The 25,794-nt window shown below is 41.6% G+C and overlaps 2 protein-coding genes across 5 annotated transcripts in view; one reads left to right on the plus strand and one right to left on the minus strand.

Moving 5' to 3' along the window:
• Nucleotides 1-18,120, plus strand: part of LOC142152282 (armadillo repeat-containing protein 10-like) — a 54,170-nt gene extending 36,050 nt beyond the window's left edge. The window contains exons 3-6 of one of the 3 annotated variants that reach the window (XM_075208751.1): nucleotides 8,644-8,778; nucleotides 13,937-14,113; nucleotides 16,178-16,249; nucleotides 17,688-18,120. In XM_075208751.1, the coding sequence (XP_075064852.1) occupies nucleotides 8,644-8,778; nucleotides 13,937-14,113; nucleotides 16,178-16,249; nucleotides 17,688-17,972 (669 nt within the window). In that variant the 3' untranslated portion in view covers nucleotides 17,973-18,120. The remainder of the gene's footprint in view (nucleotides 1-8,643; nucleotides 8,779-13,936; nucleotides 14,114-16,177; nucleotides 16,250-17,687) is intronic. The other 2 variants (XM_075208753.1, XM_075208752.1) reach the window with 2 other exon arrangements.
• Nucleotides 1-25,794, minus strand: part of LOC142152281 (N-acyl-phosphatidylethanolamine-hydrolyzing phospholipase D-like) — a 386,092-nt gene that overhangs the window by 329,875 nt on the left and 30,423 nt on the right. The window contains exons 5-6 of one of the 2 annotated variants that reach the window (XM_075208748.1): nucleotides 20,479-22,721; nucleotides 20,167-20,394 (exon numbers count right to left, since the gene is read on the minus strand). The exons of the other annotated variant lie outside the window; for it this stretch is intronic. Coding sequence (XP_075064849.1) covers nucleotides 22,587-22,721 — 135 coding nt within the window. The 3' untranslated portion in view covers nucleotides 20,167-20,394; nucleotides 20,479-22,586. Of the gene's footprint in view, nucleotides 1-20,166; nucleotides 20,395-20,478; nucleotides 22,722-25,794 lie in introns of those variants that run through there. 2 annotated transcript variants of the gene reach the window in all.

The following is a 25,794-nucleotide window of genomic DNA, read 5'->3' on the forward strand; positions in this document are numbered from 1 at the left end:
ACAGGAGGGAACAAAATACCATCTATAGTAAATTTTGAAGGAATTTTCCTTATTGAAATTGATGACTTGACTAAATTAGAACTAATTTTTGACCATTCTTTAAGAGTCTGGGTCTCCCCTGTGTCCCGCTCCCAGGCTATTTCATGGGGATGTTTGGTAGATTAACAACTCCAATCAGTTGATACAGAGTAGATATTAGGCCCCTTGTAATGGGAGAATTGTGACACACAAATTCTAGAGCCGAGCATTTGTCCGATGTGACACGGTGTCTGCAAGGAACGGTAAAAATGTCTGATTTGGAGATATTGATAGAATATTTTGTGTGGCAAATCTAATCGTGTTTGGAAATCTGAGAATGTTGTTATGATTCCTAGTAACCTCAGCAAGCAACCACGGAAGGATAATACAAATGTCTTTATTCCAGCAAAATATATAAACAGGGATTCAGTTCCAGGAACATGCAGGTTTTCATAAACAGGTATAAGTTTTTACCCCAGTCCAGAAGGCACAAGGCTGTTCAGGAAAGTAGATAGAGTCCAGGGATATTGTGAAATAGCATACAGCGGTGGTGAAGTCCAGGCAAAAAGGTCAGGGCTGGTGGCAAACAACAAATCCAGGAAACAGGCAGAGATCGAGGTCATAAGCAATACAGCAGAGTCCAGTACACGGTCCAAGGTCATACACAGCAAGATCAATCCAAAGGCAGAGAAGGGGAACTGAGCAGGAACAAACGGGAACACAAGCAGCAGCCAGGTAAACAAGGATGAACTGCTCAGAGCACAGCTTGAGGCAGGTACTTAAAGCAGTGCCACAGGTGCAGTTCCAATTAGGTCTCAGATAAGGAAATTAACTCCTTCAGGTATGTTGCAGAGTTCAGGAGCAGAACAGCAGCACCTCTGGTGGTATGAGGTACTGCTGCTAGGTACAAATGACAGACAGAGTTGTAACATAGCCCTCCCTTTAAGGAGCGGATTCCAGACGCTCCAAACAAGCTCCCTTCAGGTCTTCCTCCTCTTCTTTTTCTTTTTATGGGATCTTCCTGAAGACACAATTGGGCTCTTCTCCAAAGGAGTACAGAGAAGACCCAATTCCTCAAAAGAAAAAGAAGAATTGCCAAGTTCGTCCACTAAGTCTCTAGCGTCTTCAATGAACTCACTTTCAGAGTCTGAGTCCCAGCCAAGGGTCGGGATAGGACCTTTTATTCTATTAGAGGATGGTGATATGCCCAAAAAGCCAGTCACCAAGGTTGGTGTTTGTTGTGACTGAAGTGGCAAAGCAAGGTATTTCCCGTTCTTGCTAACCTTCTCCCTAGGTGACCTAGACTGTCTGATGGAAGACACATTCATAGAGGTCTTATGGACAAGAGCGGGAGCTGATGCACAGGCTGGAATGGGAACAGAAAAATCGTGATCAGATGACTTGACTGTGGATGGAGTGTACTTCTGACAAACAGCATTTATAAAGTCCATGGTATTATGAATAATGGGGTCATCAGATTTTAGTAATGAGAAGGCCCAGGTTTGTGGCTCCCCTCTAAAACACATAATGATTGAACCCACTTGGTTAAATTGGTCAACAAAATAATCTGGACATTCTTGAAACTGTTTCATGGAAAGTTCGAGTACTGTAACAAACTGTTTGATGTCTCCATCAAAGAAGACTGGCGGAGGGTCTGAAGATTCAGAAGCAGCTTTTGGGCATTCAGGCTCAATGGCAGACTCTGGAGAGTCCCTAGCTGGGACGGCAGGGCAGGGGTCCCCGACTGGGACGGCAAGCTGAGTACAGTTGACGGGAAGCCTGGATTGGGCACAGCACTCCCACTGGATATCACTGTGAGATGCCTCAGAGCAGACAGCACTGTGAGATGCCTCAGAGCAGACAGCACTGTGAGATGCCTCAGAGCAGACAGCACTGTGAGATGCCTCAGAGCAGACAGCACTGTGAGATGCCTCAGAGCAGACAGCACTGTGAGATGCCTCAGAGCAGACAGCACTGTGAGAAGCCCCAGAGCAGACAGCACTGTGAGAAGCCCCAGAGCAGACAGCACTGTAAGATGCCTCAGAGCAGACAGCACCAAGTGGTAACTCTGGCTGGACCGCACGGACAGGCAACTCTGGCTGGACCGCACGGACAGGCAACTCGGGCTGGACCGCACGGACAGGCAACTCGGGCTGGACCGCACGGACAGGCAACTCGGGCTGGACCGCACGGACAGGCAACTCGGGCTGGACCGCACGGACAGGCAACTCGGGCTGGACCGCACGGACAGGCAACTCGGGCTGGACCGCACGGACAGGCAACTCGGGAGCGGACTGTAAGGGCAGCGCCCCCTCTGGAGCGGACTGTAAGGGCAGCGCCCCCTCTGGAGCGGACTGTAAGGGCAGCGCCCCCTCTGGAGCGGACTGTAAGGGCAGCGCCCCCTCTGGAGCGGACTGTAAGGGCAGCGCCCCCTCTGGAGCGGACTGTAAGGGCAGCGCCCCCTCTGGAGCGGACTGTAAGGGCAGCGCCCCCTCTGGAGCGGACTGTAAGGGCAGCGCCCCCTCTGGAGCGGACTGTAAGGGCAGCGCCCCCTCTGGAGCGGACTGTAAGGGCAGCGCCCCCTCTGGAGCGGACTGTAAGGGCAGCGCCCCCTCTGGTGCTGAAGACTCGGGAGTAGAGGCAGCGGCTGAAGACTCGGGAGTAGAGGCAGCGGCTGAAGACTCGGGAGTAGAGGCAGCGGCTGAAGACTCGGGAGTAGAGGCAGCGGCTGAAGACTCGGGAGTAGAGGCAGCGGCTGAAGACTCGGGAGTAGAGGCAGCGGCTGAAGACTCGGGAGTAGAGGCAGCGGACTCAGGACCGGACACAGCGGACTCAGGACCGGACACTGCAGCAGGAGACTCAAAGCTGGAGGCAGATGATGTGACCTCAGAGCTGGAGGCAGATGATGTGACCTCAGAGCTGGAGGCAGAGGCTGACACCTCGGCACAGGCGGCTGGAGCTGGCAGATTGGGTCTCTTCCCAGAGAACAGAAATGGTGGAGTATAAATAATTTTGGAATGCGGAGAGGAAATAACAGGAGATGGTTCAGTAAGCTGACGTGGTCTACGGACAGGACAGTCCTGCAAGAAATGTGCATTGCTGGCACAGTAGAGACATAACTTGTATGTTATCCTACGCCGCCGTTCCTCTTCGGTCAGATAGGGGCGTGGACCACCTGTGTACTGGGAATTTGTTACCCCATACATAGTTCATAGAAAACAGCAAATTTGTAGAAGTATTTTTAAGAGGTGCTGTTTGCACAGGTTCATCAGCAGAGAAGGTGGATTTAGACAGATCAGCAGCTTCTGAATTAGGAGAGACAGAATCTGACAGTCTCCTGAGCGGGTCCAAAAGCAAAGTGGAAAATTTAGCCAGCTGGGAACGTAGCAATATAATGTCCATCTGTAAAGTTTGTAGCAGTGGCAATTCCAAGACTGGTGAAACAGACATGTTGCAAACACAAATGAAAACTTGATTGCAGAAAAAGGTCCCAGAATAAAACAAAACTTTCACCTGACTCCAAAGCTGTTTTGTGGGCTGGTTATACTGTCCCGGTTCAAATACAAAAATACTAGGAATCCCAGGACTAAGCAGAGGGCGTGCAATCAGCAGGCCTAAATAGTATGGCAGTTCATCATGTTATGATTCCTAGTAACCTCAGCAAGCAACCACGGAAGGATAATACAAATGTCTTTATTCCAGCAAAATATATAAACAGGGATTCAGTTCCAGGAACATGCAGGTTTTCATAAACAGGTATAAGTTTTTACCCCAGTCCAGAAGGCACAAGGCTGTTCAGGAAAGTAGATAGAGTCCAGGGATATTGTGAAATAGCATACAGCGGTGGTGAAGTCCAGGCAAAAAGGTCAGGGCTGGTGGCAAACAACAAATCCAGGAAACAGGCAGAGATCGAGGTCATAAGCAATACAGCAGAGTCCAGTACACGGTCCAAGGTCATACACAGCAAGATCAATCCAAAGGCAGAGAAGGGGAACTGAGCAGGAACAAACGGGAACACAAGCAGCAGCCAGGTAAACAAGGATGAACTGCTCAGAGCACAGCTTGAGGCAGGTACTTAAAGCAGTGCCACAGGTGCAGTTCCAATTAGGTCTCAGATAAGGAAATTAACTCCTTCAGGTATGTTGCAGAGTTCAGGAGCAGAACAGCAGCACCTCTGGTGGTATGAGGTACTGCTGCTAGGTACAAATGACAGACAGAGTTGTAACATAGCCCTCCCTTTAAGGAGCGGATTCCAGACGCTCCAAACAAGCTCCCTTCAGGTCTTCCTCCTCTTCTTTTTCTTTTTATGGGATCTTCCTGAAGACACAATTGGGCTCTTCTCCAAAGGAGTACAGAGAAGACCCAATTCCTCAAAAGAAAAAGAAGAATTGCCAAGTTCGTCCACTAAGTCTCTAGCGTCTTCAATGAACTCACTTTCAGAGTCTGAGTCCCAGCCAAGGGTCGGGATAGGACCTTTTATTCTATTAGAGGATGGTGATATGCCCAAAAAGCCAGTCACCAAGGTTGGTGTTTGTTGTGACTGAAGTGGCAAAGCAAGGTTTTTCCCGTTCTTGCTAACCTTCTCCCTAGGTGACCTAGACTGTCTGATGGAAGACACATTCATAGAGGTCTTATGGACAAGAGCGGGAGCTGATGCACAGGCTGGAATGGGAACAGAAAAATCGTGATCAGATGACTTGACTGTGGATGGAGTGTACTTCTGACAAACAGCATTTATAAAGTCCATGGTATTATGAATAATGGGGTCATCAGATTTTAGTAATGAGAAGGCCCAGGTTTGTGGCTCCCCTCTAAAACACATAATGATTGAACCCACTTGGTTAAATTGGTCAACAAAATAATCTGGACATTCTTGAAACTGTTTCATGGAAAGTTCGAGTACTGTAACAAACTGTTTGATGTCTCCATCAAAGAAGACTGGCGGAGGGTCTGAAGATTCAGAAGCAGCTTTTGGGCGTTCAGGCTCAATGGCAGACTCTGGAGAGTCCCTAGCTGGGACGGCAGGGCAGGGGTCCCCGACTGGGACGGCAAGCTGAGTACAGTTGACGGGAAGCCTGGATTGGGCACAGCACTCCCACTGGATATCACTGTGAGATGCCTCAGAGCAGACAGCACTGTGAGATGCCTCAGAGCAGACAGCACTGTGAGATGCCTCAGAGCAGACAGCACTGTGAGATGCCTCAGAGCAGACAGCACTGTGAGATGCCTCAGAGCAGACAGCACTGTGAGATGCCTCAGAGCAGACAGCACTGTGAGAAGCCCCAGAGCAGACAGCACTGTAAGATGCCTCAGAGCAGACAGCACCAAGTGGTAACTCTGGCTGGACCGCACGGACAGGCAACTCGGGCTGGACCGCACGGACAGGCAACTCGGGAACGGACTGTAAGGGCAGCGCCCCCTCTGGAGCGGACTGTAAGGGCAGCGCCCCCTCTGGAGCGGACTGTAAGGGCAGCGCCCCCTCTGGAGCGGACTGTAAGGGCAGCGCCCCCTCTGGAGCGGACTGTAAGGGCAGCGCCCCCTCTGGAGCGGACGGTAAGGGCAGCGCCCCCTCTGGAGCGGACGGTAAGGGCAGCGCCCCCTCTGGAGCGGACGGTAAGGGCAGCGCCCCCTCTGGAGCGGACGGTAAGGGCAGCGCCCCCTCTGGAGCGGACTGTAAGGGCAGCGCCCCCTCTGGAGCGGACTGTAAGGGCAGCGCCCCCTCTGGAGCGGACTGTAAGGGCAGCGCCCCCTCTGGTGCTGAAGACTCGGGAGTAGAGGCAGCGGCTGAAGACTCGGGAGTAGAGGCAGCGGCTGAAGACTCGGGAGTAGAGGCAGCGGCTGAAGACTCGGGAGTAGAGGCAGCGGCTGAAGACTCGGGAGTAGAGGCAGCGGACTCAGGACCGGACACAGCGGACTCAGGACCGGACACAGCAGCAGGAGACTCAAAGCTGGAGGCAGATGATGTGACCTCAGAGCTGGAGGCAGATGATGTGACCTCAGAGCTGGAGGCAGAGGCTGACACCTCGGCACAGGCGGCTGGAGCTGGCAGATTGGGTCTCTTCCCAGAGAACAGAAATGGTGGAGTATAAATAATTTTGGAATGCGGAGAGGAAATAACAGGAGATGGTTCAGTAAGCTGACGTGGTCTACGGACAGGACAGTCCTGCAAGAAATGTGCATTGCTGGCACAGTAGAGACATAACTTGTATGTTATCCTACGCCGCCGTTCCTCTTCGGTCAGATGGGGGTGTGGACCACCTGTGTACTGAGAATTTGTTACCCCATACATAGTTCATAGAAAACAGCAAATTTGTAGAAGTATTTTTAAGAGGTGCTGTTTGCACAGGTTCATCAGCAGAGAAGGTGGATTTAGACAGATCAGCAGCTTCTGAATTAGGAGAGACAGAATCTGACAGTCTCCTGAGCGGGTCCAAAAGCAAAGTGGAAAATTTAGCCAGCTGGGAACGTAGCAATATAATGTCCATCTGTAAAGTTTGTAGCAGTGGCAATTCCAAGACTGGTGAAACAGACATGTTGCAAACACAAATGAAAACTTGATTGCAGAAAAAGGTCCCAGAATAAAACAAAACTTTCACCTGACTCCAAAGCTGTTTTGGGGGCTGGTTATACTGTCCCGGTTCAAATACAAAAATACTAGGAATCCCAGGACTAAGCAGAGGGCGTGCAATCAGCAGGCCTAAATAGTATGGCAGTTCATCATGTTATGATTCCTAGTAACCTCAGCAAGCAACCACGGAAGGATAATACAAATGTCTTTATTCCAGCAAAATATATAAACAGGGATTCAGTTCCAGGAACATGCAGGTTTTCATAAACAGGTATAATGAACAGGTATGGCAGGAAGGTACACAGAAATGAATGGTTCCAGGAACATGCAGGTTTTCATAAACAGGTATAAGTTTTTACCCCAGTCCAGAAGGCACAAGGCTGTTCAGGAAAGTAGATAGAGTCCAGGGATATTGTGAAATAGCATACAGCGGTGGTGAAGTCCAGGCAAAAAGGTCAGGGCTGGTGGCAAACAACAAATCCAGGAAACAGGCAGAGATCGAGGTCATAAGCAATACAGCAGAGTCCAGCACACGGTCCAAGGTCATACACAGCAAGATCAATCCAAAGGCAGAGAAGGAGAACTGAGCAGGAACAAACGTGAACACAAGCAGCAGCCAGGTAAACAAGGATGAACTGCTCAGAGCACAGCTTGAGGCAGGTACTTAAAGCAGTGCCACAGGTGCAGTTCCAATTAGGTCTCAGGTAAGGAAATTAACTCCTTCAGGTATGTTGCAGAGTTCAGGAGCAGAACAGCAGCACCTCTGGTGGTATGAGGTACTGCTGCTAGGTACAAATGACAGACAGAGTTGTAACAAATGTAGAGAAAAATCTCATCGGAGCTAGATCCTATATAAGAAGTAAGTTCGGTGATGTCCAGTGGTGAAACATTTTATGGTCCAGGCCTTGTGCAAAGTTTTTATTGTTCCATAGTAGGACTAAACTGGTATTAGGATCGTAATTTATAGGTCCTGGTTACCCAGTCCCATATGAAAACGGAAAATAGTGCTGCAGGGATTTGAGCTAAGTGTCTGGTCCTGTGAGTGCCAAAGAATGCATTGGGTCATGTGCGTTACTTGACAGTATTTTAATATGTTTGGGAGGCCTAGACCTCCGGCAGTTTGATGTTTAGAGAGAATTCACATTCATACCCTAGGTCTGCGTCCCGCCCAAATAAATTTGGAAAGCATTTGTTGTAAGTGTTTAGGGGGTTCAATTCTATGCTGCAGCTGATGTACTATGTGATGGCTAGGGACTATGCGGTGACAGTGCTTAGTCCCCAGGCACACACTGCAGGGGTAATGATGGGAGTACTCCGTGGAGGGAGGAGGTACTTGGACTAGTTTAACCTGGCGTGGCTGTTAGCTTTGAATGACCGTCGGAGCTTCAAATTCAAAAAGTCATGGCTGAAGATTTAAAAATGAAAGTAAAATAAAGGTAAAAACAGACTGCTGACCAGCCATGCCTCAAAAGTACTTTGTCCTTTGGGGATATATATGAGAGGAGATTAAACATTTTAAAATTACCAATATCCTTTATAAAGGCTCTATATCCCATGTTGCATGGTCTCCCAAATGATGAAAGTAAAAAGTAGATCTGCAAATTTCCATACATTGACAGTGCTGGAAACATTTTACATTAGTATTCAATCTCATGGAAGCTATTGCTTGTTATTAGCCATTTTAGATGCAAAGAGTCTGCCTGCAGTGGCAGCAGTAGCTTACTGACAGGAAGGATGGTGTTCATAGGAAGAAATGTCTATATATAAATTGTATCCACTTTTTTTTTTTTTTTTTTTTAAAAACATGACAACTTGTATGTTGTTTCCTGTGCTAAAGTAACTTTAAAGTGCTGCTGCCACCAAAACTTTAATGTTTTAAACAGTGGTCAAAGTGGACCTTTAGAAGTGGCAGTACAGAAATTGAGAAGTGACCCTATAAAAAATGTAATGGGCATTTAAGTTAAGGCAGTAGGAGAAGTGGCGGTATGACACACTACCGTATTCACCCCACTTCGACCACTGGTTTTACATGTATTTACTGTATCCTTGTGTTCTAGGATCTAATTCGAAATTTGGATGGTGTTAGGATTATCAGTGGATTCCTTTCAGATCCAAATCCAAAACTAAGAGTGAAAGCATTGAATGCACTCAACAACCTGAGTATGAACCTGCAAAATCAGGAACAAATAAAGGTGACATTTTCTTGTTTATAATTCTCAGTATTCACTGACAATGTAACATAGTAACATAGTTGATGAGGTTGAAAAAAGACACCAGTCCATCAAGTTCAACCTATTTTGGATCTCCTGCGATCCTGCACTTATATTTGAAATTAATCCAGAGTAGGCAACCGCCCATCTGTTTCAATTTTGAAAATCCCCCCAGACTCAATATTTCAATCCAATTTTTACCCTATATCCACTACTATCCTTTATTTTAAATTAATGGTCGTATCCCTGTATACACCTTTCCGCTAAAAATTTGTCTAACCCTTTCTTAAACATATCTATTGAATCTGCCATCACAACCTTCCCTGGCAATGAATTCCATATGTTGACTGCCCTTACTGTAAAGAACCCCTTCCTTTGCTGGTTGTGAAATTTCCTCTCCTCTAACCTTAGGGGATGACCACGTGTCCTGTGTATGGTCCTTGGGGTAAAAAGTTCCCATGAAAGCTCTCCGTATTGACCCCTAATGTATTTGTACATAGTAATCATATCTCCCCTTAGACGCCTCTTTTCTAAAGTAAACATGCCTAAACTGGCTAACCTTTCCTCATAACTTAATGACTCCATACCCTTTATCAATTTTGTCGCCCTTCTCTGAACACTTTCTGGTTCCAAATTATCTTTTTTATAGAGTGGTGCCCAGAAATGTACTGCATATTCAAGATGAGGTCTTACCAACGATTTAAACAGTGGCAAAATTACACTGTCTTCCCTTGCATCTATGCCAATACTTTGTTTGCCCTTGTAGCTGCTGCTTGACATTGAGCACTATTGCTAAGTCTACTGTCTACGAGCACTCCCAAATCCTTTTCCATTATAGATTCTCCCAAATTAATTCCATTTAATTTATAGATTGCTTTCTTGTTTTTGATCCCTGAATGCATAACCTTACATTTATCTGTGTTAAACCTCATATTCCATTTAGCCGCCCAATCCTCCAGTTTATGTAAGTCCCTCTGTAGAGAAGCTACATCTTGCTCTGATTTTATTACCTTACAGAGTTTAGTGTCATCTGCAAAAATAGAAACTTTACTCTCTAAACCATCACCAAGGTCATTAATAAATATATTAAAAAGGAGTGGTCCCAGCACGGAACCTTGAGGTACTCCACTTAAGACTTTTGACCAATTAGAAAATGTTCCATTTATCACAACTCTCTGTTCCCTATTCTCTAACCAGTTTTCGATCCAAGTACAAATTTTGATTTCTAGACCCAGTTCCCTTATTTTGTAAACCAACCTCTTGTGTGGCACTGTATCAAAGGCCTTTGCAAAATCTAAGCAGACCACATCTACTGTCCTGCCCTGGTCTAAGTTCCCACTAACTTCCTCGTAGAAACTAATTAGATTAGTTTGACATGACCTATCCCTCACAAATCCATGTTGATTCCCACTAATAATTTTATTGCGTACCAAGTAATCCTGAATACTGTCCCTTAAAATACCTTCCAGTAGTTTCCCCACTATTGATGTCAGGCTTACAGGTCTATAATTCTCAGGTTGTGATCTCGTCCCCTTTTTAAACAACGGCACCACATCTGCTATTCGCCAATCCCTTGGTACTGAGCCTGATGAGATTGAATCTCTGAAAAAAATTAAGAATAGCGGTCTAGCTATTTCCGAGTTTAACTCCATAAGGACCCTTGGGTGTATGCCATCTGGACCTGGAGCTTTATTTATCTTAATATTCTTCAGTCGCCTTTGGACTTCTTCCTCTGACAACCAAGTATTAATTAATGGCATGGTTTCATTTACATTTTTATGTATTACTCCTGCCATTTGTTCCTCTCTGGTAAATACTGAAGAAAAGAACGTGTTTAATATCTCTTTTTCCTTAGTATCATTTATCAATTCACCCATCTCACTTCTTAGGGGTCCTATATTATCTTTTTTAATCCTTTTGCCATTTATATACTTAAAAAACTTTTTGGGGTTTGACTTTCTTTTGCAACGTGCCTTTCATTTTCTAATTTAACCAATCTAATTTCCTTTTTGCATGTTTTATTACATTCCTTGTACCTATGGAAGGACTCCTCTGACCCTTCAGACTTAAACAATTTAAATGCACGCTTCTTCCTTTGCATTTCTTCCCTTACCTTTTTATTTAGACACATTTGTTTAGACTTAAAATTCTTTTACATTTATTTCCCATAGGAATGAACTTATACGTGTATGTTTCCAACAACATTTTAAAGACAGCCCACATTTCTTCCGTATTTTTTCCTTCAAAGGCTTTGTCCCAGTCTATGCTCTTTATAGACTCCTTTAGCATATTAAAATTTGCCTTTTTAAAGTTTAAAGTCCTAGTTGATCCCTTATACTGTTGTTTCTGGAAACGAATTTCAAATGAGACCATATTATGATCACTGTTTCCCAAGTGCTCCTTTACTTGAATATTTGATATTACGTCTATATTGTTTGTTATTACTAGGTCCAGTATAGTCCGGTTCCTAGGTGGTTCCTCAACTAATTGGGACATGTAATGGTCTTTTAGCGTGCTCAGAAACCTATTTCCCCTAGCTGTACCGCAGGTCTCAGTACTCCAATCAATGTCCGGATAATTAAAATCCCCCATAATTAAAATTTGACCTAGTTGTGTAGCCTTTTCAATTTGCTGTAGAAGTTGGGCTTCCTCAATCGTACTAATATCTGGCGGTTTATAGCATATCCCTATCAGAAACTTCTCTGAACTTTTTCCTCCGCTCGATATTTCCACCCACAATGCCTCTATATTATCACCAATATTCTCGTATATAACTTCCCGAATACTTGGTTTTAATTCTGGCTTAATATAAAGACATACTCCTCCTCCCCTTTTATTTACCCTATCCCTGCTGAAGAGAGAATAGCCTTCCAAGTTGACTGCCCAGTCATGTGTATCATCCCACCAGGTCTCAGTAATACCTATAATATCATACTGCTCATTCATTGCTACTAGTTCTAACTCCCCCATTTTACCTGTCAGGCTTCTTGCATTTGCAAGCATACACTTAAGTCTATTGCCTCCCTTAGGTATTTCTTTTTGCTTTAAAAAAGGCCGCTCCTTATCGGCTATGCTTCCCTTTCCCCCCTCTCCACCCCCTTTACTCTTTTTAAAATCCTCCTTACTACTCTTAATGTCTATCCCATAAATACTTGCTTGCCCCTCCCCCCGGAGCCTAGTTTAAAATCTCCTCCAACCTTCTAACCATCCTCTCCCCTAGCACTGCAGCCCCCTCCTCATTCAGGTGCAATCCATCACGACAATAAAGATGGCAACTGACCGAGAAATCAGCCCAGTGCTCTAAGAATCCAAAACCCTCCTTCTTACACCAATCTTTTAGCCACGCATTAACCTCCCTAATCTCCCGCTGCCTCCCTGGACTAGCGCGTGGCACAGGTAGTATTTCCGAAAATACTACCTTGGATGTCCTTGCCTTAAGTTTGCTACCTATGTCCCTGAAATCATTCTTTAGGACACCCCTTCTTCCTCTAACTCGGTCATTGGTGCCAACATGCACCAAAACCGCTGGGTCATTCCCAGCCCCTCCCAACAATCTGTCCACCCGATCCGCAATATGCCGAGCCCGAGCACCCGGGAGACAACACACTGTTCGGCATGCACGGTCCCGGTAACAGATTGCCCTATCTACCTTCCTAATAATTGAATCCCCTACCACCACAATCTGCCTGGGTCCCTGAGTAACTTTGGTCCCCACTGTGCTGGAGAGACCATTCCCCTGGTTGCTAGAGGAAGCAGTGTCATCCAACTCTACCAATTCTGAACTGCCTTCCACAGTATCTTCATCCAATCTGGCAAATCTGCTGGGATTGCCTAGCTCAGAACTGGCCTGCCTCTTCCTCCCTCTGCTACCCCTAGTAACTGTTACCCAGCTGCCTACCTGTGCATCCTCCTCTGTCTCTGCTCCACCCTGCTCAGCTAACGCATCAACGGTGAGCTGTACACCCTGCTCCAGGTTGGCAATGTATTTCAATGTTGCAATGGTCTGCTTTAGATCAGTTACCTGGGCTTCCAAAGAGACCAATTACTCACATTTCTCACAGAGGTATAAACCTTGGAACACTTGCTCCAAGTGTGCATACATATGACAAGATATGCATTGAGTGAGATCATCAAGCCTGCTACTACTCATCTTATTATGGCTAACTTAACTTCTTATAGCCTACAGTGAACTTTAGTACTAGCCTTTCCTAGCCACTTACCAGATTAAACCCCTTCCTGAATTCAACTCCTTACTGGAACCAACTCCACACTTTAAACAAAAACAGCACTTGAAATCAAAAAAGCAGAGTATCTAGCAGACTTTATTTTCTATCATTACAAAATTGGCATAATGTTCTGCCTGAAAAGCAGCAGCCCTGGTTAGCCAGAATAAAATCGTCAACATTTATTTATATAGCGCCAGTAGATTCCATAGTGTTTTACAATTGGGAACAATCAGTAATAAAACAATACTGGGAAATACATACATAGAGAGATAAGAGGGCCCTGCTCGCAAGCTTACAATCTATGAAATATCAAGTTAATATTTTTTCTTTGTTTTTGAATTGCTTTGCATGACTCTTGGGAGTCACAATGTGATATCAATTGTTCGAGACTTGCAGAGCTATAGACCACTGCTAGCTATTAATAATACAGTTATTATATGCATTGTATTCAAATAACCTGGAGATAGATCAACCATGTAACAATTATTCCTACTATTAGTGAAATTGTTGCCTTCTGTGTAAGATTATATAAAGTATATAATAATGGGTATACTTTAATTTGATTTTAAATGGATATGGAAATATTGAGCAGACCAGGTGGAGTGTGACACGACTGGTGGGTCTACTCTCTAAGTAGGAACCAATGCTAATGAATTGTTACTTTGCCACCCACTATTAATGTGGTAAATCATTTTTATTTTCACTGCTAACAATCTAAAGAACAATTGTTTTAAAATCTGTGGTCCTTAACATATCTCAAACTACCCTAGTGGTAGATTGGCTATTGGCCCACTCCTAATAAATAAATAAATGAAAAACCCCAACAAAAAAAAAACTCATTCTGTAAAAAAAAAAAAAAAAAAGTTTAGTCAGTGATGTTCACACTGTTGCTTAAATTGTTTTTTGTTACTTAGGATTACATAAATGAAATATGTGAGGATATCGCAGCATCTCCACTGAATTCTGAAGTCCAACTGGCTGGTTTAAGACTTGTTATTAATATGTCATTCAATTACAATTACCATGACAGAATGGTAGATTACATCCCCAGCTTTCTTACTTTACTGGTGAAAGGAAATGAAGTTACCCAGGTACTTTATTTACTATCTAATTCCATCAAATGGCCCTATTTTTATCTGATGTGTAGTAGAAACTAAATGGGCTATAACATTATTTTTACATTGACAAATCTGTTTTGTTTCCATGTAATCTCAATCATTCTGCAGAACACTATTTTTAATACAGAGTGCAGTGCTAGATCATGAGATGCAGACACTACAATAGCGCAAAATGGTCTGGTCAGATATTAAAGTGTCCGTAGTTATTTTTATACTTGCGTATAATTAATGTATTAAGTGATTTCATAAGAGATTGTTTATGCTATGAGGATATTGTGGTAAAGGACAAGGGATGCAGGTTGTGCGCTATTATACAGGGCATAGACCGCTGAGGGAACTTCTTATGTCCACATAATTTGCATCCTTATACACAAGTATTCTTATTATACAAAGAGGTGGTGTTACTAGTCTCCCTTTAAGCAGATATTTTTTACAGGTGGTTTGAGTAATATTTTTGTGACTTTATATTCGGACCCATCACAATTGCATTGTATGCCAAATACTACCCTATAAACCCTCACTCCCAAATTCCGGCAAGGAGACTTTGATACTGTTAAATGCCCATTGGGTAACTTGTTTTACTCCTAGAAAGGTGACTTAACAGTAAACGGACTGTACTTCTGCTGGTGAAATAATTATATTTAGTAAGTGTCCCAAGACTATATACACATGTATATAAATGATGTATAGCAATGTACTCTAGTGCGGAATAAAATATCAGTTCTTAAGTTCTGTGATCTTTATTAAAGTACCCAGCCTGCATCCTTGTTTCCTTATATAGCCATGTGACTTTAATATGCTTATTTTTTACTGGGGAGGGGCATAACAACTTATCACCTGTATGCAGATGGATTATCTTACTCATTCTATTAGTATTTCTATTATGATGCACGGTATAAGAGGATAGAGATATACACTGATCAGCCACAACATTAAAACCACTGACAAGTAAGTGAATAAAATTGATTATCTTGTTACAAAGGTACCTGTAAAGGGGTGGGATATGTTAGGCAGCAAGCTAAAAGTCAGTTATTGAAGTTGATAGGTTGGAAGCAGGAAAAAGTTGCAAGCGGAAGTATCTGAGCGACTTTGACAAGGGTCAAATTGTGAAGAAAACAAAACATTCTACTACATTCTGGAGCAGCTTAACCTAAAACTTGTATATGAAGAAGAGACTATATAGCAGGGTTTCCCCAAACCCAGTCCTCAGGGCTCCCTAACAGTGCAGGTTTTCTGGATCACATGTGACATAATTAGGGCCACCTGTGGATCTGTTACAATGTGTCAGTAATGACTACACCTGTGCTCCAGCAAGGAGATATGGAAAACCTGCACTGTTAGGGAGCCCTGAGGACTGTGTTTGGGAAGCCCTGCTATATAGGATAAATCTTGTGTGTAATTTTAGCTCCTGGAAGCAATCGTTTTGTGTCCTGCACACCAAAATATCAGGATTTAGTTGCAAAACTTGAATTGAGTCCTGGGGGTATATTTACTAGACTGCAGGTTTGAAAAAAGTGGAGATGTTAACTAGAATTTGACTGGTTGCTATAAGCATTTAGTACATTCTACAGAATGAGTTAGAATCTGATTGGTTGCTATAGGCAACACCTCCACTTTTTCAAACCTGCTGTTTAGTAAATATACCCCCTGGAGTCTGTGTACTCCTAGTACTCAAGTATAGTACTAGTGTAGTTAGGACTTGCTTGAAGTTCTTGTTTATGAGCAAATACAGTATTTTGTTATGCTAAACAAATCCCCCTCCCTTGTGATGGACAAGATTAGTTAGCAGTTAAGGTGTTCATAGCCACTAAAATTATGTTGGCCGATTGAGCTGTGTTAGCCCTAAATGGGCAGTGTTCTTAGGCACAAAAATATGAATTATCCCAATTTAACATTTAATATGGCTCTTAGATGTTAATCAGGATGGGAGGTAAATCCCTTTTTTTTTTGTTCAAACATATTTTAGGGTTTATTTAGACTGCTATTCATTTTTTTTTTATCTATTTATTTTTAACCCATCAAATTTTCTTTCTCCAGAAATATACATTAAAAGTTCTGGTGAACTTCTCTGCAAATCCTTTGATGGCCATGCCTCTCCTCGCTAATAAGGTAAAATGTTTCTCATGGTTTGGTATAAAACAGTTTTGCTTAGTATGTATAACCCCTATTTCCCCCAATATAGGATCCCTTTAAATGTGCCCTACTATGTAGACAAGGCACACTGTTCATATAATATATAATCATATGGATTGCTTATGGGCAGCTACATAGAACAGCTTTTCTCAACCTTAGACTTCAGGAACCATTAGTTGTACACATTTTTGGTATATCTTTCTAACATACACAAGTTAATTTTTGCCCCCAATCAACTCTGCTCTCTTCAAATGCTGCTATGCTTATACTGGGCATTTTCAGCAGTTCGTAAAGACCAGAATATAGAAACTCATAGGCAACATCCCAGCTGAGCATCATAACCACGTTTCATTTCCAAGAAATACAGTTAACAATTTTTTCAAAAAAAATTACTGCAACAACTTCCTCATTGTCAAAAACCAATATCAACTATAATGCTGTCATTTGTAACACATACTTTCCAGCCAGCCTCTAAAATTGGTATTCTGATTCTTTATCAGCTGAGACCCAACCCTCTTAGACTGTAAGCTCATTTGGGCAGGGCAATCTTTCCCTTTTTGTTTCATGTCACTGTATGTAACTTTTTGTCACCATTTTATAAATAAGTTAATTGCAGGAATAATAAATCACAAGATGCCTATGAATAGTTTTTTATGCATATGGACAGGAAGTGTTCAGTGCATATTGCACATGTGATTCCAGCCAATTCTTTCCACATAGGAGAACTAAAGCCTCAATCAAAAGACTTGAGGTATTCCTCAATAATGGTCCCCAAATCATCATGATAGTGTGGCCTTTTACATGATGAAAATCTTATTTGGGAAGCACTTTTAAACACCGATTCTGATGGTATAAAGCAGAGAGCTAGACAAATTCTGGTTGCCGAAATGCCATTGGCAGCCCAAAAAGTCCCCCTGCTCATGACCACCTCCTCTTTTCCTGCACTGAATACATGCTTTGCATAGCATCCAAATATCAAGGCATTTAACTCTTACATCCCCTACCTTCCTCTCCGACTAGGGTACAAGCTAGGCAACACTATTATTGTAGCTCACACTGTGGCAACATTTGCTGGAAAGTTGTAATGTCACAAGCAAATGCTCTGGCCATGGTAATAGTAATTGCATGCACTGAGGCTGAATGCTTTGTGGATGGGAGAGCTTAGAGACTGGTAACCAATTCTAATGGGGAACTATTCATTAAAGGCCTGGGTTGATACTTTGTCATTTGAGGGTGGAGGGGCTGGTGTGCTGCCCACATAAAATATTGCACAGTCTCGTAAAACTCCACTTTCCTATTCAATATTGCCTGCTGCAAATTCACGTTCCACTAATATATCTGTTGGAAGAGGACATGGTAAGTACATGGAACACAATTGTATTAGGTGTATTAATGATGTATTATCTTTTTACAGGTACACCCATCTTTGACCTCTATCTTTGACAGCTGCACTAATAAGGATATTCTTCTCAGAGCACTGACCTTTTCAGCAAACATCTCTGAGAATTTAGGAAGAGTACAGCTCAGTCGCTACAATTATAATTCATTGTATGGTCTTCTGTTTGGGGATGTAGCTCTGTGCCAGAGATATCTGGCACCATTATTACAACATCCAGATATAGACGTAAAAGAACAAGCTGCTAGATGCATTTCTAACCTCTCAAAGATTGAAACTGGTTTAACAGACAACATAATATAATTTGTGTATTGCAATGAAATATATTGTCTATGATGCTATAAAATGACTTTATACAGGACTTAAGAAGGGGGTGGAATGTTTATTGCAGTACTCCATCAAATTTCCTTCAAATGTTATTCTAGCCAATAAATGGTATTCCTCTGGGTAACCTCACTTCTATATTTTTGGATAACACCATGATTGCAGGTATATACTAGTTATTACTATTTTATAAGAACAGTTTATTTGATTTGTTCTTTGACTATGATATTCTTTGGGGCAGCTGGAATGCATTTCAGAGTTTATACTCATCAGAGCCACAGAACAGTGATTGAGACTAAAGCAAAAAATTGGTTAATATGACTGACGCTGGCCTAGATGTAACTGCAGTCCTATGTGTCTTTTCTATAGAACCATTCCACATTGTATGCTCCACTTTCCCTTTAAGTAGGATCCTTACTATGTAAACAGGTATTTTGGTTAGTGCCCAATAGCTGAAGTTTCTTCGACGACTGAGTGTATTATGCTCTTTGCATGTCACATTTGGAGAGACTCCAGATATCGACCTCATCAGCATAATTAGCTTACGTTCTAGTTTCATATTTACTGATACAACGATAGCATGAAAACAAACCAAACTAGATCACCAGTAATTTTACACAATCTTCAAGTACAAAGCCCACATAAATGAACTTTCATATCATAATTCTGTACATGATCAATCAGAATGGTTAACATGGTATAATTGGCTCCTAGTCCTACATCAACCACACGGTAGAATGCATTGACAATAGTCATCCCAGCTCTATTCTTAGGCTATATAGTCCAAGACATGCAAATTTACAGAGTATGGAATGCGAGGAAAAAGCAGGACTCTGAGTAAAAGTATCAAGCTGTGCGTTTCCGGTGGGTTTGAAGTGGAGTTGGTGCCTATATCAACCAGTCCTATTCTAGCTATAGTTTTGTAGAATGCACTAAATAACTATAATCTGTTTGGTTGCCAAAGGCAACATCTCCACTTTTCAAACCTGTCAAATAGCCTGTTCTGCTGCTAAACTTCATTCTCAATGGGCTTGTGATATTTCTACAAAGGTGAACAATCTACATAGTTTCTCTTTCCAATTTTAATATTATATGGTGGTTTTCAAAGTGCAACATATAGTGAAAACCAGGAGTCCTAATGCAGTAAAACAAGAGAAGACACTAATAAAATTTGCAACAATTTTAAAAAAATAATTAAAATGTGACTAGAGTACAAGGCACAAGTGAAGGTGTTGCTGAAGCGCCCGCTCTCCCTTGCATGTCATATTGTGATGAGAGGTGACTAAAGACATATCAAGCACCCTCTTGTTTAAAGTACAACCTCAAATTCTACCAACAATGGACAACCCTAGTTTACCATTAAGAGTGGGAATAGACAACTGAGTTATTTAAAATATATGGAAAAAATGAAACCCTTTGCCAGAAACTGCTAATTGACTTTAGGAACTGGTCATAAGTTTTGTTATGTTTATTCTCATTTAACTGTAGCGCACATTGCAAAAATAACAGCACTCTAAACATGCTGTATAATAGAATATTTATAATTATATGCATTGGAACCTGGACAGGAGAGTTTGTGAATTAAGTTCTTGGGGAAACTTGAAATAGAGTGGGGCAATCAAGGGAGTTCATGTTTGCGAAGAACTTGGCCTTGACCAGTGCCCTGTTTGAGAACTACTGACAATATATAGGAAATCTTAGAAAGGTCACTCATGTAATTTTAAGAACAAGTTAGGAGATTGGAGACAAAGGGGCATATTCTAATGTTGGCGTTATAGCCAAAATTCTTGTGACGCGCGCACTATTACCGTCATTACGGTAATAGTGCACATAAATACCGTTCTTACAGTAGTTTTCTCGCAGGACTTCAGATCGCGGCTCAGGGAGCTGCGAGCCGAAATCCAGGTTACTATTACCGTAATAACGGTAATCGTTTTAATGCCGCGGGGAATTCAAACAATTATATATGCCCCAAAGAACTATACAATTAATTTGGCAATAACATGTAAATATTTCAGCTACAAAATTTACAACAGCAGAATTAGTATTTTAGAAAATATATTGTAATATTTCCACAATGATTTATATATAATTTCACACATTCAGAAATGTCACTTTTGCTTACATTCCACCATTGACAGTATTAGACATTGCACTGTCTGCAGTACTTTTAATGCTAGATTACAGCATTCCATGGGCACATCTCTGTAAAGGACAAATCAGGTCCTATTCAATGTTAGCATAGCACAGACAGAGCAATGCTAGCAGCATTCACACATCACCACACTATATACAAATACAGTTTATATTATTCTCAAATGCCAAAATCTAAATATCAAGTAATTTTTCAGAAAGGCACTTAAGTTTGCAGAAATCTAATTAATTTGGTATGAAGACCTTACTACATTTCATCATCATCATCATCATCATCATTTATTTATATAGCGCCACTAATTCCGCAGCGCTGTACAGAGAACTCACTCACATACATTTGTTCTATACCAAGTAATATTTTTAAACAGACAATGGTCCAACATAAGCTTAGATATCACTGACATCTACACTTATGTTAGAGCTTGTTGACACAACTATCTGAATATTTTTTGTAAACCAGTGCTCGTACCAAAGGGTAGTTTGCTCAATAACCTACAGAGTACTACTGTGAAGACATAGGATAGAGCATTGCATGATAGCAGGCTCTGCACAAGTTCTGGAATCTGTGTAATGGTTTTCAGATGGTTTGCCAAAAAAACACAACCCCTCAGGGAAAAAAAAAAACCCCACAATGCTTCACAGGACTACAGCAGAGTGATACTAAGGGGAATATTCAATTGTCCGCAAGATTGACCAAAATCAGGGAGCTGCGAGCTGAAATCCAGCGAGAGATTACTGCATTAACGGTAATAATTTTTCCGCGCTCGAACCCGTGGACAATTGAATACCCCCCTAAGGATCATTTACTACTCTGCAAACGCTATTTTGTTACAGCACTTTGCTACTTGGGCATAATCTCTCAGGCTAAGATTACAGCACCTGCAAGGACCCTTCCTTGTTACAGGTGCATAGTTTTACACAGATGTCCAAAAACAAGATGTTTTGCAGGACAGGACTATCTAAATGAGATAATGCAGGAGATTTACAGCTTGGTTTCCTGCTTTGGGGTAGGATGTACAGCCCTTCTCCCCACAAGAGTTGAATTCTCCAGGTAATCAGTTCTCTTTCCTATAATATTAATAAGATGCATTTTGAACCTTCCAGTTGAACGTCAACAGGAAAGCGCATTTCTAGGCACACTTCTAACCATGTGATAAGAATCTTCAAATTGTAACACATAAGACAATCCTGATATCACATCAGTCTCATGATTAATAACAAACAGCTAAAATGAACAGGATTTTAAGAGAAAGACAGAAAAGGTAAAACTGATGAAGGGATAGTTATAAACGGGAATGAAGGTGGACTTTAAAGCTGATGTTTTGAATGTTTTCAGAATGCTGATTTTCTAGAGCATCAGTCAACCTGCAGATGTTTCTAAACACCATGAAGTGGGCATCCTTGAGACGTGCAGTTATGCACAAGCAGCAGTGTGGGACTGCACTTTTTGCAGTTCGTTTACGATTTAGAGCTGAAGAAATGAACAGGCTGTTTGCACTAGTACTGCAAATGAAGTGGATAATGACAGCAAGTACCTGTATTCTGCTCAAATTGATCTTTTGGTTATATTACAACTGCCATTTTCTGCATATATAAAAAAAACAAATAACCATGGTATATAATGCTGTGGATTTTGAATGGCTTTGCTTGTATACGAGATTCCATGCTGGGCTCTACTCGCTGCAGTACAGGTAATTTAGAGTAAACAAAATAAAGAATGCAAGTTTATGATCTTAATAGCGATAGACATTAAAATATATAAATTACATATAGTTTGTTTCATCCAGTAGTTTACATTGTTGCAGACAAAATGGTTGGACATATTTAAAACAAATAAAAAATTTTTTTAAAGGATTGAGGTGCTAAAAAATTTTGTTGTTTAAGGGAGTAAAAAAAAAAAAAAAAAGTTATGTAGTCACTCACATCAGTATAAACTACTCCTCAAACTTACACAGTGGCAGCAATCAGGTGAATTTGGTACCCGATTCCCAGAATAAATCACATAATACAACAAATCAATTTGCATGCCAAAATGCAAGTACAGGCAACTAATATAAAACCTTATGACAACGGAAATGTAATATTCCTTTTTACTTTCAATTTTGTTTTCACACTGCCGTATTCTATAAAAAGGCACAACATATTAAATTCAGCAGTTTGCAGGCAAAGTGCATTACAGGTAATGTGCTTGTCCAAACTCACAATCTTTGGAAGACTTCTAGATTGGTTAGTCTTACATTTCTCAATTTAAAAAAAAACAAAAACACATTCAGTGTTATTAGTCAAGTAAATATTTGCCATACCTATTATTAATTGTATGAATTTCCAGGTAAAACTTTAAATACACTTTGGTGTATGTCAGTGAAAAAGTTATAAAATGTGTTCTTATGAAACACTGCAACCCAATCATAGTATATGTCATTTCATTAACTAATACAATCATCCCTTAGGTGGGTCATCACTGTAAGTGTTAAAGAGTCTCGAGTCTCCATGGTTCATGACTAAGAAATCGTCTTGGGTAAGTCCATATCGCTCAAGAGCTTCATTCAGTTTAATGGGTGGATCCAGGTAATGCTAAAAAGAAAAAAACAAAGGCATTGGAGATTTTTACATTAATCACATTACCAGTGCATTCAATATACCAATGCAAAACTCTAATAGTATTAAAAAAAAAAAAAAACACTTTTAGTGAAATCTAAATTAGTTTCTAACAGATTTAGAGCAGCAGCCCACTTTCCTGCATCACTAAAAAGGACAGCAACTTAAGGAAACTATTTTTAAAAGAAAAAGATCAAGGATCTTGAACAATACTGGATAATGAAATGTTTGGGTCATTTAGTGTATCTTCTGAAAAGCAAAGTATATGGACACCCTTCTAATTAGTGTGCGTGCCCATTTGATCCACATCTATTGTTAACATGTGCATAAAATCAAGCATACAGCCATGCAATCTCCATAGTCACACATTAGTAGTGTAATGGGTCATACTGAAGAGCTCAGTAATGTCAATTTGGCACCATCATAGGATGCTAAGCTGCCTCAGTCTACTGTAAGTGCTGTTTTGGTGAAGTGGAAATGTATAGGAGGAACAACAATTCACCCGTCAAACAGTAGGTCACACAAGCTCACAAAAAATTACTGCCAGGTGCTGATGTGCATAGTGTGTACAAATTGTGCTTGGATGCAACACTCAGATCCAAACTGCCTCTGGAAGCAATGTCAGCACAAGAACTGATTATCTGGAGCTTCATGGCCGAACAAGCCCCACACAAGTCTCAGATCACCATGCGCAATTCCAAACATCAACTGAAGCGGTGTAACCACACCACTGTTTCCACTGCTCCAGAGCCAAATATTTTCTGGAGTGACAAATCACACTTTACAGTCTGTCTGATGAATCTGGGTAAGGCGAATGCAAGGAGAAAACTTCCTACCTGAATGTGTACTGCGAATCGTGGCGAAGGAGGAATATTAGCCTATGTATTTTTTTTGTCTGTATACAGATACTAGCGAGAACTTCTATTAACAAAGCTGGGTACCTAGGCATCAGATAATACAAGGAAATAGCAAGTATTATATTCGTCTTTTCATACAACACCACTGATTTTTAAAGAAGTCTTTTACTCATCATATTTTTAACCATCGATTGGATTTGTGCCGCTTCCTACTTTGGACAATTTATTAAATCCATCCTCATCTTATCCGTTTAGTATTTATTGCCATCTGTGTTTTACATTAGTGGTTTTAACAGATGATACTTAATTTTATTGTGAATTAGGTTATTTCATTTATTATCACGTTGGCTAATTTAGACAGATTAGGATCCCTCTATTTAATATTGAAGGTTTTAGATTGTATAGTATGTACTATTTAATTGTGTTTTTACATGCATCTATTTTTGATGATTGTATTGGTACAATAGGAAAAAGGTACCATTTCATTTATCTTGCTTATATTGAATAAATTTGTGCTGTTATCATTCTACTGGCAGGACATTGTACTTATACTCTTGTTCATAACATTTAGTCAATGAGCGTTTAACCATTACCAGTTTTACCATACTTTTTAAAGGAAGGGATACCCTTGGTAAGTGCAGCTCTTGCACAACCAGAGAGCGCAGTCCCTTCTCCATCTATCTTTGTTGAATTATTGATTTAGGACCTTTGCACTTTCTAAAACACAGCACCAACCACTATGCCCCATATCCACTATACCAGTGGTTCCCAAACTTTTGCAGTTCGCGGCACCCTCAGAGTCTCCATAATTTTTTAAAGGCACCCCTTCAAAATAATTACTGAGCAGTCCTGTTTTAGAAGTAGTTGGGTAAAAAAAAATGTAATAAGTATTTAGGTCAGGACAGAAATACTTATTTAGTTCTATGCAAAAATGTCCCTCTGCATCCAGACACTCTGCCCCCTCTCACGCTGTCATCCTCCTCTGCCCTGTCCGTCCCCCCCTCCTCTGCCACACTGTCCCCCTCTTCTGGCTTCTGTCCCCCTCCTCTCCCTCTGTCCCCCTCCTCTGGCCTCTGTCACGCTGTCCCCTCTCCTCTGCCACGCTCCCTCTCACTCTGTCCCCTCTGCCGCAGGAAAGCCAGATAAAAACAAAACAAACTCACCAATCCGAGCTGCGCCGGGACACAGCATTCTCCCTCTCTCTCACGCAGCTTGTCACTATAGTGACAAGCTGCGTGAGAGAGGAGGATGCTGGGTCCCGACACCGCGCGGATTGGAGAGTTTATGTTTTGTTTTTACCTGGCTTTCCTGCGGCACCCCTGTGACAGCGTCGCGGCGCACACTTTGGGAACCGCTGCACTATACTTATACCCTGCGATTAAGATTCCAACGTGTAAAACGGTCACATAACACTTTTGCTATCACAAACGAAAACACAAATATAATAGGAGACAACTATTGTCAATTATTCCTTAATTTTGAGAAACTCCTTCACAAGGAAAGACATGGTAGTTCATATTCACCATTGATAAATATCTTTCAGAGTGTTTAAAGCCAAAAGGCCTCAAGATAAACAAAGTCCCCTCCCACAACAAAGACAATTGAACATTTATGAAAAATTGGCAAGAGGACTGCTCCTTCAAATTAATGACCCCTTATTGTTTCGCAACATAAACAAAATCACAACACCCTGGAAAACAAGCTCATTGAAATAGATGGAGAATTGGGTATACTAAAAGTTGAACCAGTCTTTCAAGACCTGGCTAAACTTATAAAAAAAGTTAGATTAGAGAAAAAAGAAAATTAATTAATTGACACCAAGAAAAGTATAAATATGGTATCAAAACCAAAAAAGATCAACTTTCACCCCTTGGTTAGTGCAGCTCTTGCACCACCAGAGAGAGTGCAGTTCCTTCTCCAGTTTTCTGTGTTGAAAGTCCATACCTTAACTGTCAAGTTAGCAGATACAGATCATGCCAAACATCAAGATACAAGATATCCCGGAATCTGTTGTCCCCTCTGAAGCGTCCAATGTTGTGATGGAGCTGTTCCATAAATTACTTCAGCCTTAGACCATGATCTGCTTATTGACCACATTCATAGACTGCCTAAACAGAGATGTGGCTTTGAAGCAGCTCTGCGTGACATGCCCATGCATATTCGTTTATTTTATAATAAAGAAAGCATCTTGA

Source organism: Mixophyes fleayi, chromosome 4 (assembly GCF_038048845.1).
Source record: "Mixophyes fleayi isolate aMixFle1 chromosome 4, aMixFle1.hap1, whole genome shotgun sequence".
NCBI lineage: Eukaryota > Metazoa > Chordata > Amphibia > Anura > Limnodynastidae > Mixophyes > Mixophyes fleayi.